The following is an 11560-nucleotide window of genomic DNA, read 5'->3' as shown; positions in this document are numbered from 1 at the left end:
CTCTTTTTAACGCTGAGAAATGAATGCATAATAGGGTCAAAATATTTGTTGCAAATTTACTTCATTTGAAAAAATTGCCGATTCCCCATTCCAGTAGAACATAGACTCTTTTTTTTAAAACATACACCCGATTCGCTGCGAAAGGGATTGAAGATAGAGGTGAAGCAGGCGAGTGACTCCCGTCCCCGGAATCCCCGAGCTGAGCGGATCGCAGCCGCGGAGAGGCCACTTCGCACCGCACAGAGCAGCCCAGCCAAAGCCATGAGCTTACACTGCCCTCACTGGGGGGCTCGTGGAAACTCCACTCCACTCAAAATCCAGGACTTTAATGTGCAGGGAATAAATACCGTGATTCTCCCATAGCAATGCCATGTTTCTCTGTATGCAACCAATGCATGGTGAAAACATGGAGACAAATTGCTACATTTATTAGAGGCCTTGGATTTTACCTGCTTCCGGGGGTGTGAAGAAACACTAAAATAAAAGCAAAATACTGCGGATGCTGGAAATCTGAAACAAAAACAAGAAATGCTGGATTCACTCAGCAGGTCTGGCAGCATCTGTGGAAAGAGAAGCAGAGTTAACGTTTCGGGTCAGTGACCCTTCTTCGGGTTCCGAAGAAGGGTCACTGACCCGAAACGTTAACTCTGCTTCTCTTTCCACAGATGCTGCCAGACCTGCTGAGTGAATCCAGCATTTCTTGTTTTTGTGTGAAGAAACACCATGGTTCCCACTCGTCGCCAATTTTCTGGTTGGTGATTACTCCAACAACTTATCTTTTAACAATAAGAAGCATCCCAATGTACCTCACAGATAGGAAAATGGACACAGAGACAGTGGATGAAAGATTAGGAGGGATGACTGCGGAGGGTTCAAGCAATGGGTTTTCAGGAGCTTTTTAAAGGAGAGGGAGGTGGAGATGAAGACAAGATTTGGAAGCGAATTCCAGAGAGCAGGACCGAGGTGGCTGAAGGCTGTGCCACTATTGGTGGATAAAAGGACAAAGGGAGGCACAGACCTGATTGCCTGCCCCTCTTCCGAGGTTACGTTCGCGCCCGGGTGTCCCTGCAGAAGGAGCATGCGGTGTCTGCCGGTTTGCTTGAGGCCTTCCGCGACCGATGGGCAGCACAGGTGCTGGAGTGCATCATAGATGCCGAAAATGACATTTCAATTTGAGTTTTGTTTTATTTATCTGTTTTTAATATTGTTATTTATTTAAAATGTGTACAAAGGGGGCCTGGAGAATAAAGGCCCCCTCTGAAAAATAAAAAGGGTCTGGGGTATAGAGACCAGCTTAAAAAAAACAGGGTTAGAAAAAAAAAACAGGGTTAGAAAAAAACTGTCCGCATGAAAAAAAGGGGGCACAGAAATGCTGAGAGGAGAGGAGTATGAGATGAAATTGCAAGGGTAGATTGGGTTGGAGGAGATTTCAGAGATAGGTTGGGCCTTTTAAAATCCAGAAATAGCCATGTCAGTGAATTGGATGTACAAATATGTAACTCCGCTCAATTTCCTACAGTATTGTGCTCTCTGGAGCTAGATTGCTGTCCTTAACCATAACTTGACCAGTGAAGTGACACTTCTAAAACATGACAACAGTATTTTGTGGGCAGGTCCTGATTAACCAGGTTTCTGAGCTGGTAAAAAATTCCACTGAATGAACCCATCGAACAAATAACTTAAGTAGTTAACGTTCATCTTTGTTGCTGCTAAAATAAATGGAAAATGGCAAAATTAACACTCTGGTATCTAACAAACGGAAATGTCCCGCATAGTATTTTATGGAGATCCTGGGCACATCAGTATCTGAAATAAAAACAAGAAATGCTGGAAATATCAGTATCTGACTATCACTTAAACAGAATAAGCTGTTTAAAAATTAATTATATTTTAAAGGATTAAGTACATACTTGATTACTGTTTCTCAGCACAGTCAGTGGTTTGTTATTTATAAATCCATGATCGCAGAGCCTGGTACAAAAATTAATAAAAACAGAAAGTGCTGGAAATACTCAACAGGTCTGGCAGCATCTGTGGAGAGAGAAGCAGAGTTCAGGTTTCAGGTCTGTGACCCTTCATCAGAACTGGCAAAAGTTAGAAATGTAATACGTTTTAAGCAAATAAAGCATGGGTGGGGGAAAAGAGAACAAAATGGAAGTTGTGTGATAGGACAGAGGGCTGGAGAGATTAACTGACAAGGTCATGGGGCAAAGGCAAATAGAGTGTGCAAATGGAGTGGTGAAAGACAAAGCATTAGTGCAGAGCTCTCTCTCTTCTCTTTCTCTTTGGCCTTCTTGTCTCGGGAGACAATGGGTAAGCGCCTGGAGGTGGTCAGTGGTTTGTGGAGCAGCGCCTGGAGTGGCTAAAAGGCCAATACTAGAGTGACAGACTCTTCCACAGGTGCTGCAGGTAAAATTGGTTGTCAGGGCTGTTTCGCAGTTGGCTCTCCCCTTGCGCTTCTGTCTTTTTTCCTGCCAACTGCTAAGTCTCTTCGACTCGCCACACTTTAGCCCCGCCTTTATGGCTGCCCGCCAGCTCTGGCGATCGCTGGCAACTGACTCCCACGACTTGTGATCAATGTCACAGGACTTCATGTCGCGTTTGCAGACGTCTTTCAAGCGGAGACATGGACAGCCGGTGGGTCTGATACCAGTGGCGAGCTCGCTGTACAATGTGTCCTTGGGGATCCTGCCATCTTCCATGTGGCTCACATGGCCAAGCCATCTCAAGCGCCGCTGACTCAGTAGGGTGTATAAGCTGGGGATGTTGGCCGCCTCGAGGACTTCTGTGTTGGAGATGCGGTCCTGCCACCTGATGCCAAGTATTCTCCGGAGGCAGCGAAGATGGAATGATTTGAGACGTCGCTCTTGGCTGACATACGTTGTCCAGGCCTTGCTGCCGTGGAGCAAGGTACTGAGGACACAGGCTTGATAAACGCGGACTTTTGTGTTCCGTGTCAGTGCGCCATTTTCCCACACTCTCTTGGCCAGTCTGGACATAGCAGTGGAAGCCTTTCCCATGCGCTTGTTGATTTCTGCATCGAGAGACAGGTTACTGGTGATAGTTGAGCCTAGGTAGGTGAACACTTGAACCACTTCCAGAGTGTGGTCGCCGATGTTGATGGATGGAGCATTTCTGACGTCCTGTCCCATGATGTTCGTTTTCTTGAGGCTGATGGTTAGGCCACATTCATTGCAGGCATCCGCAAACCTGTCGATGAGATTCTGCAGACACTCTTCAGTGTGAGATGTTAATGCAGCATCGTCAGCAAAGAGAAGTTCCCTGATGAAGACTTTCCGTACTTTGGTCTTCGCTCTTAGACGGGCAAGGTTGAACAACCTGCCACCTGATCTTGCGTGGAGGAAAATTCCTTCTTCTGAAGACTTGAACGCACGTGAGAGCAGCAGGGAGAAGAAAATCTCAAACAGTGTAGGTGCGAGAACACAGCCCTGTTTCACGCCACTCAGGATAGGAAAGGGGTCTGATGAGGTGCCGCTATGCTGAATTGTGCCTTTCATATTGTCATGGAATGAGGTGATGATACTTAGTAGCTTTGGTGGACATCCGATCTTTTCTAGTAGTCTGAAGAGACCACGTCTGCTGACGAGGTCAAAGGCTTTGGTGAGATCAATGAAAGCAACGTAGAGGGGCATCTGTTGTTCGCGGCATTTCTCCCTTAGCTGATGAAGGGAGAACAGCATGTCAATGGTCGATCTCTCTGCTCGAAAGCCACACTGTGCCTCAGGGTAGACACGCTCGGCCAGCTTCTGGAGCCTGTTTAAAGTGACTCGAGCGAAGACTTTCCCCACTATGCTGAGCGGGGAGATTCCACGGTAGAGCACAAACATGAAAAAACCAGTAGGCAAGCACATGGTAAAAAACAAAAGAAAGGAACAAAATAAAATTAAAATAAAAAAGAGCCAGTCATGCTCTGAAATTATTGAACTCAATGTTCAGTCAAGTAGGCTGTAGCGTGCCTAATAAGAAAATGAGGTGCTGTTCCTCGAGCTTGCATTAATGTTCACTGGAACACTGCAGCAGGCCCAGGACAGAGATGTGGGCATGAGAGCAGGGGGGAGTGTTAAAATGGCAAGCGACCGGAAGCTCAGGGTCATGTTTTCGGACTGAACGGAGGTGTTCTGCAAAGCGGTCACCCAATCTGCGTTTGGTCTCCCCAATGTACAGGAGACCGCATTGTGAGCAGCGAATACAGTATACTACATTGAAAGACGTACAAGTAAATCGCTGCTTCATCTGAAAGGAGTGTTTGGGGCCTTGGTTAGTGAGGAGAGAGGAGGTAAAAGGGGCAGGTATTACACCTCCTGCAATTGCATGGGAAGGTGCCATGGGAAGGGGACGAGGTGTCGGGGGTAATGGAGGAGTGGACCAGGTGTCGCACAGGGAACGATCCCTTTGGAATGCTGACGGGAGGGGAGGGAAAGATGCATTTGGTGGTGGCATCATGCTAGAGGTAGTGGAAATGGCGGAGGATGATCCTTTGGATGTATAGGCTGGTGGGGTGGAAAGTGAGGACAAGGGGCACCCCGTCGCGGTTCTGGGAAAGGCAGGAAGGGGTGAGGGCACAAGTACGGGAAATGGGTCAGACACAGTTGAGGGCCCTGTCAACCACGGCAGGGGCGGAGATCCTCAGTTGAGGAAAAAGGAAGACATATCGAAAGCACTGTTGTGGAAGGTTGCATCATCAGAGCAGATGCGTCGGAGACAGAGAAACTGGGAGAATGAAATGGAGTCCTTACAGGAAGCAGGGTGTGAGGAAGTGTATTCGAGGTTGCTGTGGGAACTACGGTTACGGTACTATAAGATTTTGTCCAACCAGATGAGTTTGCTGCACCGAAACTGGAACATTCTTTATTAAGATTAAAACTTTAAAAAAAATTAACACTCTGGTTTCTAAAAGGATTAACATGCTGATTTTTAAGAAAAATGACAATGTCCCTCAGTTTTGTATTGGGACCCTGGGGTAAAACAGCAATAAGAAAAATTTTCAGACACATCAGTATCTTCACCAAAGGAATAAAATGGCTAAATACTATTTTATACTGAAATTCAATAGGGAATTCAGGAGAAACTTCTATACCCAGGGAGTATGTGGAACTCATTCTTTGAGAAAAGATCGGATATCCACCAAAGCTACTAAGTATCATCACCTCATTCCATGACAATATGAAAGGCACAATTCAACATAGTGGCTCCTCATCAGAGCCCTTTCCTATCCTGAGTGGTGTGAAACAGGGCTGTGTTCTCGCACCCACACTTTTTGGGATTTTCTTCTCCCTGCTGCTTTCACATGCGTTCAAATCCTCTGAAGAAGGAATTTTCCTCCACACAAGATCAGGGGGCAGGTTGTTCAACCTTGCCCATCTAAGAGCGAAGTCCAAAGTACGGAAAGTCCTCATCAGAGAACTCCTCTTTGCTGACGATGCTGCTTTAACATCTCACACTGAAGAGTGCCTGCAGAGTCTCATCGACAGGTTTGCGTCTGCCTGCAATGAATTTGGCCTAACCATCAGCCTCAAGAAAACGAACATCATGGGGCAGGACGTCAGAAATGCTCCATCCATCAATATTGGCGACCACGCTCTGGAAGTGGTTCAAGAGTTCACCTACCTAGGCTCAACTATCACCACTAACCTGTCTCTAGATGCAGAAATCAACAAGCGCATGGGTAAGGCTTCCACTGCTATGTCCAGACTGGCCAAGAGAGTGTGGGAAAATGGCGCACTGACACGGAACACAAAAGTCCGAGTGTATCAGGCCTGTGTCCTCAGTACCTTGCTCTACGGCAGCGAGGCCTGGACAACGTATGCCAGCCAAGAGCGACGTCTCAATTCATTCCATCTTCACTGCCTTCGGAGAATACTTGGCATCAGGTGGCAGGACTATATCTCCAACACAGAAGTCCTTGAAGCGGCCAACACCCCCAGCTTATACACACTACTGAGTCAGCGGCGCTTGAGATGGCTTGGCCATGTGAGCCGCATGGAAGATGGCAGGATCCCCAAAGACACATTGTACAGCGAGCTCGCCACTGGTATCAGACCCACCGGCCGTCCATGTCTCCGCTATAAAGACGTCTGCAAACGCGACATGAAATCGTGTGACATTGATCACAAGTCGTGGGAGTCAGTTGCCAGCATTCGCCAGAGCTGGCGGGCAGCCATAAAGACAGGGCTAAAATGTGGCGAGTCGAAGAGACTTAGTAGTTGGCAGGAAAAAAGACAGAGGCGCAAGGGGAGAGCCAACTGTGCAACAGCCCCGACAAACAAATTTCTCTGCAGCACCTGTGGAAGAGCCTGTCACTCTAGAATTGGCCTTTATAGCCACTCCAGGCGCTGCTTCACAAACCACTGACCACCTCCAGGCGCGTATCCATTGTCTCTCGAGATATGGAGGCCAAAGAAGATGTGGAACTCATTACTACAAGGAGTAGTTGTGGTACCTAGCATAGGGGCATTTAAGGGGAAGCTAGATATGCACATGAGGGAGAAAGAAACAGAAAGATATGTTTGATGGGGATATATATGAAGCAGGTGTGGAATATAAACACTAGCATGGACCTATTAAGACGAATAGCCTGTTTCTGCACTGTAAATACTTTGTAACCTTCCTGCACCATCACTTAATTCCCTGAGTACCCAAAATTCTATACACCTCTGTCTTAAATGTACTCAATGATTGCTGATCCACAACTCTGAGGGGTAGAGTTCCAAAGATTCACAACCCTCTGAATGAAGAAATGTCACCTCATCTCAGCCCTAAATGGCCCCACCCTTTCTTCTGAGACTGTGAGCCCTAGTTCTCGGCTCCCCATCCAGGGGGGATCATTTTCTCCTCAGCATCTACCTTTGTCAAGCCCTCTTTAGTATTGCACATGTTTTAAGATCACCTTCTGCGCCTGTGACGGGGATTCGTGCTGACGTGTGACAAGAAGTGTGCGTGGCGGAGTCTGGCTGCCCGGCAACGGGAGAAGATACACTGGCTCCGGGCAGGAGATACACTGGCTCCGGGTAGGAGGAGACAGCAAAGCTGTGTGAGAATTGGCCTTGACGGCAAAGGGCGAGGATTACCCCAGGTCTGGCACCAGCCTGTCGGCCGCTGTGAATGAGAATGTATGACCTGGACGATGGGGGCGAAGTTGCCGAGTTTAACATCTACTCCTGGTCCAGCCAGAGCTGCCTGACCAGCGACTGCCAGGCCCCGCCGTGCGGCTCCTGCTCCGCCTGCACCCTGCAGCTGAGACTGGCCTCCACCCGGCAGTGGTTCCTCCGAGCCGGGGATTTGTCCAAGCAGCAGTTTGTCATCGGCCTGGGCCGGAGGATTGGCAACCGGGATCTCCTGCAGCAGCTCGACCGGCTCTTGCAGCCAACGCTGGGCAAGGATTTCACCCACTCCCGCTCGTGTGTGAACCCCAGCCTTCCCGAGGATCTGACAACCCAGAGTTCGGACCGTTCCCTGGACAAGCTGGCCCTGCGCAAATTCATGTTGGGCACCTGGCAATGGTTTGCGGACAGCAGACACTGGACAAAAACAAACTATATGCTGGGGTTGTTTCAGATGTGCGATGTCAATCTACTGTATACCGCTGGTAACATGATCCGAACACTTATCCACAGTAAGAAAATCCCTGGCTCCCGGCAAATGAAAGGTGAGAAGTCATCATTGATGAATGCTCCCAGCTTCATTGAAATGTGCGATATAATAACATTTCCCAAAGGCAGCAAAACACAGGACACCAGATAGTTACCAGCTCAGCATTGATGCAGAAGTTTGTGAAAGCTACAGACATTTGACAAAATTATTGACTCAGCTACAGACATGTACAGACAATTAGTTTGCATATAAAATGTATAGCCAACTTAATGCCTCCAAACCACAGTCCGATTTAAAACACATTTTCCCTATTTAGTGAGATACCTGGCATTGTTTTTGCTTGCACAAGTAGTCAATGCCTGCCCACACACGATGTAGCGATGCAGAGAATCTGGATAGATGTCTATATGTCAGGAGTGATCTTGATCTCTTCTCTCCCTTCTCCATCTCTCTCCCCTTCTGTATGTCCATCTCTCTCCCCTCTCCCTCTGTATTCATCTCTCTCCCCGTCTCACCCCCTCTCTCCCTGTGTCCATATATCTCTCCCCTCTCTGTGCCATCTCTCTCCCCTCTCTCACTCTTCCCTTGCTGTGCCCGACCCCCCTCTGTGCCCCTCTCTCTCTTCCCCTTTGTGTCACACTCTCCTCCCCTCTCTTCCCTCTGTCCCTCCCCTCTCTCCCCCCTCTCTCCCTTTGTGTCTCCCTCTGTCTTCCCCTCTGTGTCCACTTCTCTCCCACTCTGTTTGTCCCCCTCTCTCTCCCCCTCTCTTCCCCCGTGTTCCCCCTCATACTCCCGCTCTCTCGCCTCCCCATGGCCCCCCTTCTCTCCCCCTGTATGTGCCCCCCTCTCTCGCCTCACTTTGTCCCTCTCTCCCCCTTTCTCTCCCCTTTCTCCTCCTCTGTGACCCTCTTTTTCCCTGTCTCTCTCTCTGCCTCTCTCCCACCTCTATCCCCCTCCCCCTCTCTCGCCCCCTCCCCCCTTTCTCCCCCTCCCTTCCCCGCCCCCTCTCTCTCCCCCATTCCTCTCTCCCCCTCCCCCCTCTCTGTCTTCCCACCCCACTCTCTCTTCCCCCCCTCCCCTCCCCTTTTTCTGTCCCTCTCTGTGTCCGCCCCTCTTTCTCCCCCATCGTCCACCATGCACCAGGAACGGAAACACATTGCCACTCGATGCCAGTCCTGCACTCTGACAGTAACCAGGGCATTTGGAGAGCTGAAAATGTGAACTGTCATCCTAAAAAAAAACATCTTGTTCTGGCTCAAAGAAGTCTTCCCTTTTCATTCTGTCATTGCTCTCCAGTGCGTTACCCTAACTGGTCTACTCACACCCACTCTCTCCATGGCTGATTCTGCAGGTTGGATGCACTTGATTGACGGTACCAGTCTTCCCAGTGAATCCTGCCTTCCCCATGCTCCTATTTGATGAAGGTCTGCACACAAGCAAACCATTTGCACTTTTGATTGGTGGATTGATGGGACGGATACAAAACTAGGCCTTAGGACCAAGCCTGATGCCCCGATGATCCTGATCCTTTGTAACCACTTTCGCTCCTGGTAATTTTAAGTCTCTTATTCCAAGTCTTTAAACTTTAAAACACAAGTTTAAAGGCTTGGAACAAGATACTTAAAATTACCATGGACCTGAAACCTTTTACCATAGATGATGGTGTCTGTGTACAGACATGTTGCCAACCCCTGGAATAGCCTGGAATAGCCTGGAATAGAAACAGAAAATGCTGCAAATACTCAGCCGGTCTGGTAGCATCTGTGGAGAGAGAACCAGAGTTAGTGGGCTGGATTTTCTTTACGGGGTCGGGAATCTGACGCCCAGAGAATTTTTGGGTTTGATCTGGCACAATTTTCAAATGCAAACTCAGTATTTGGCCTGGGAGCGAGTCTGGCATCCAGTTAGAAGCACCGGAAACATTCTGGAGGTGGGACCAGGTTGTTGAGTGCAGTTTTAAAAGGCAAGCGAGAGCCATTACTGAGCTTGCTGGTGCCATTAGAGATGCAGGACCAGGGAGCTCGGAGGGCCTCTGTGGACATAGGCATGTGTGCCCGGGTGGCACCGCATTTCTCAGATGCCTCTCTGGAGGCACTCATTGATGCCGTGTTTGAGAGGAGAGAGCTGTTTTACCTAACCTGATGGAGAAGAAATCCCTCCAGCGAGACCAGAAAGGTGTGGATGGAGATGGCCACAGATGTCAGCAGCTGGGGACCCATGAGAAGGACCTGGGTCCAGTGCAGGAAACGGTTCAATGCCCTATTGCTGTCTGGTAAGGTGAGTGGTCAGTGGCTCCCAGTTCATTAGGCACCGACTCTCTAAGCACCAGAATGCAAGTGAACTGACCTCATAGAATGCCCATAGTTCTCCCTCACATTGTCAGAGTAAGTGAACAGTTGTAACACTGAGACGCAGCCACCCTCACACATGGGGCGACAGTCAGATTGGGACGTCACTGAGGGGAACTGAGGCCTGCTGTATGGCCTGCTGATAGAGATGAGGGAGAGCAGCAGACTTATGAATCTTTCTGCTCTCACCCTGCAGGAGAAGAGAGCCCATAATACGTGGGAGATGGCCAGAATGGGAAGTGGAGGGGCCCAGCTCCACACTCTGACATCAGTGGAGGCGGCGGCGTTGGAGCTTGAGGCATTCGGTGGGGGATGGTAAGATGGGAGGCCATGAACAAGAGGGTGATTGGATACCTCTTTCTTTAGGTGAAGGGCATGGAGGAGGCTCCTGCCCAATGCAAACTGTGGGTCTTAGTCCGCTGTCATATGAGGGGTTGGTTATGATGGGGCACTTGTTGCGTTGGACCAGTTCTCATTACCATTCTCTTGTGTCTCCCACATGGTCAGTTTCAGAGAGGCACCAAAGTGAGCCTGCCGTGTCAGAGCCGACATCCACGGTTGGCGGGGAATCCATGGAACCTGCACCGTCACATCTAACTTGACACCTTTCACCAGTGCAAACACACTCACCTCAGTTGGGCCACAGATTAGCGTAGAGATGAGAGCACTGGTTGAACCTCACATCACGCATGCGCAGCTGGATGAGGATGAGGCAGTCAGCTGTGGGCAGTCCCACTTGGAAGATGGAAGACACAGCGATGCTCCACTGGGAAAAGATGCTGGGCATCGGGTATCACAGACAAGGAGGGTCTTCCTCGAGAACCAGAGGCAGGTAAGTTCCCATTTGTCGGAGTTTCCTGAGGCCTTGAGGAGCCAAGGGCAGACAGTGGAGGAGTCCATGCAGCACTTGTGCTTTGTCATGACTCAGGGATTCGATTGCATGAGCTCCTCCATTGAGAGATTGGGCTACATCTTGGAGAGCAATATGCAGCATCACTCTGAGTGGGTGCAGGAGCAGTGCGCTGATATATACAGAAGGAGTGAAACTCTCTGCAGCATAGAATGCTCAGTGTCGCTGATGGCATGGCTAAATTCACTTATTGGGTCACCTCTGTGCTATTGTGCAAATCTGTGTGTCGTTTCATTTGCCTCACAATATAATCTTTTCTCACCACTCTGACAGGTGTTTTGTTGATGTCCCCTGTCAAAAGGGAGATGCATTCTCGTGCCGGTGGTGGGGACCTGGGGATCTGAGACAGCAATGTGCCCATGCCTTTCGATGTTGGACAATAGTAGATGGAGGAACCATCCATGATCATGACTGTCAATGGGACCTGACAGTTAAGGGTTATAGCGGTGTAATAGTTCTGTATGCTAGAAAGTGATTGTGGCGTTATCAGCTGCAAGGGTTCGGGGGCAATTAGGTGAAACGCTGCTGAATCAGTGTGGCCCTTGCTGCCATGCCAGCCTGCAGGTCACCTTGAGGTCTGGGATGGCATGGCAGGGCTTCCTCTGCTTCTTGGTCGCTGGCCGCCTCAGGAGTGAGCCATTCCTCCTCCAGTTCCTCCTCTTCTTCCTCCTTCCAGCCTTCTTCCAAGATG

The 11560-nt window shown here is 49.4% G+C and overlaps 1 protein-coding gene across 4 annotated transcripts in view; it reads left to right on the top strand.

The window, feature by feature from the left end:
• The first annotated feature begins 6895 nt into the window (after window positions 1-6895).
• The window catches only part of fbxw10 (F-box and WD repeat domain containing 10), a 95571-nt gene continuing 90906 nt past the window's right edge, over window positions 6896-11560 (top strand). For 3 of the 4 annotated variants that reach the window (XM_068058022.1, XM_068058021.1, XM_068058020.1), the window contains exon 1: window positions 6896-7666. In XM_068058022.1, coding sequence (XP_067914123.1) covers window positions 7123-7666 — 544 coding nt within the window. In that variant the 5' untranslated portion in view covers window positions 6896-7122. Of the gene's footprint in view, window positions 7667-10186; window positions 10275-11560 lie in introns of those variants that run through there. The other variant, XM_068058024.1, reaches the window with a different exon arrangement.

This window comes from Heterodontus francisci, chromosome 26 (assembly GCF_036365525.1).
Source record: "Heterodontus francisci isolate sHetFra1 chromosome 26, sHetFra1.hap1, whole genome shotgun sequence".
In the NCBI taxonomy this organism is placed as follows: domain Eukaryota; kingdom Metazoa; phylum Chordata; class Chondrichthyes; order Heterodontiformes; family Heterodontidae; genus Heterodontus; species Heterodontus francisci.
This window is presented reverse-complemented; position numbering and strand designations above follow the sequence as displayed.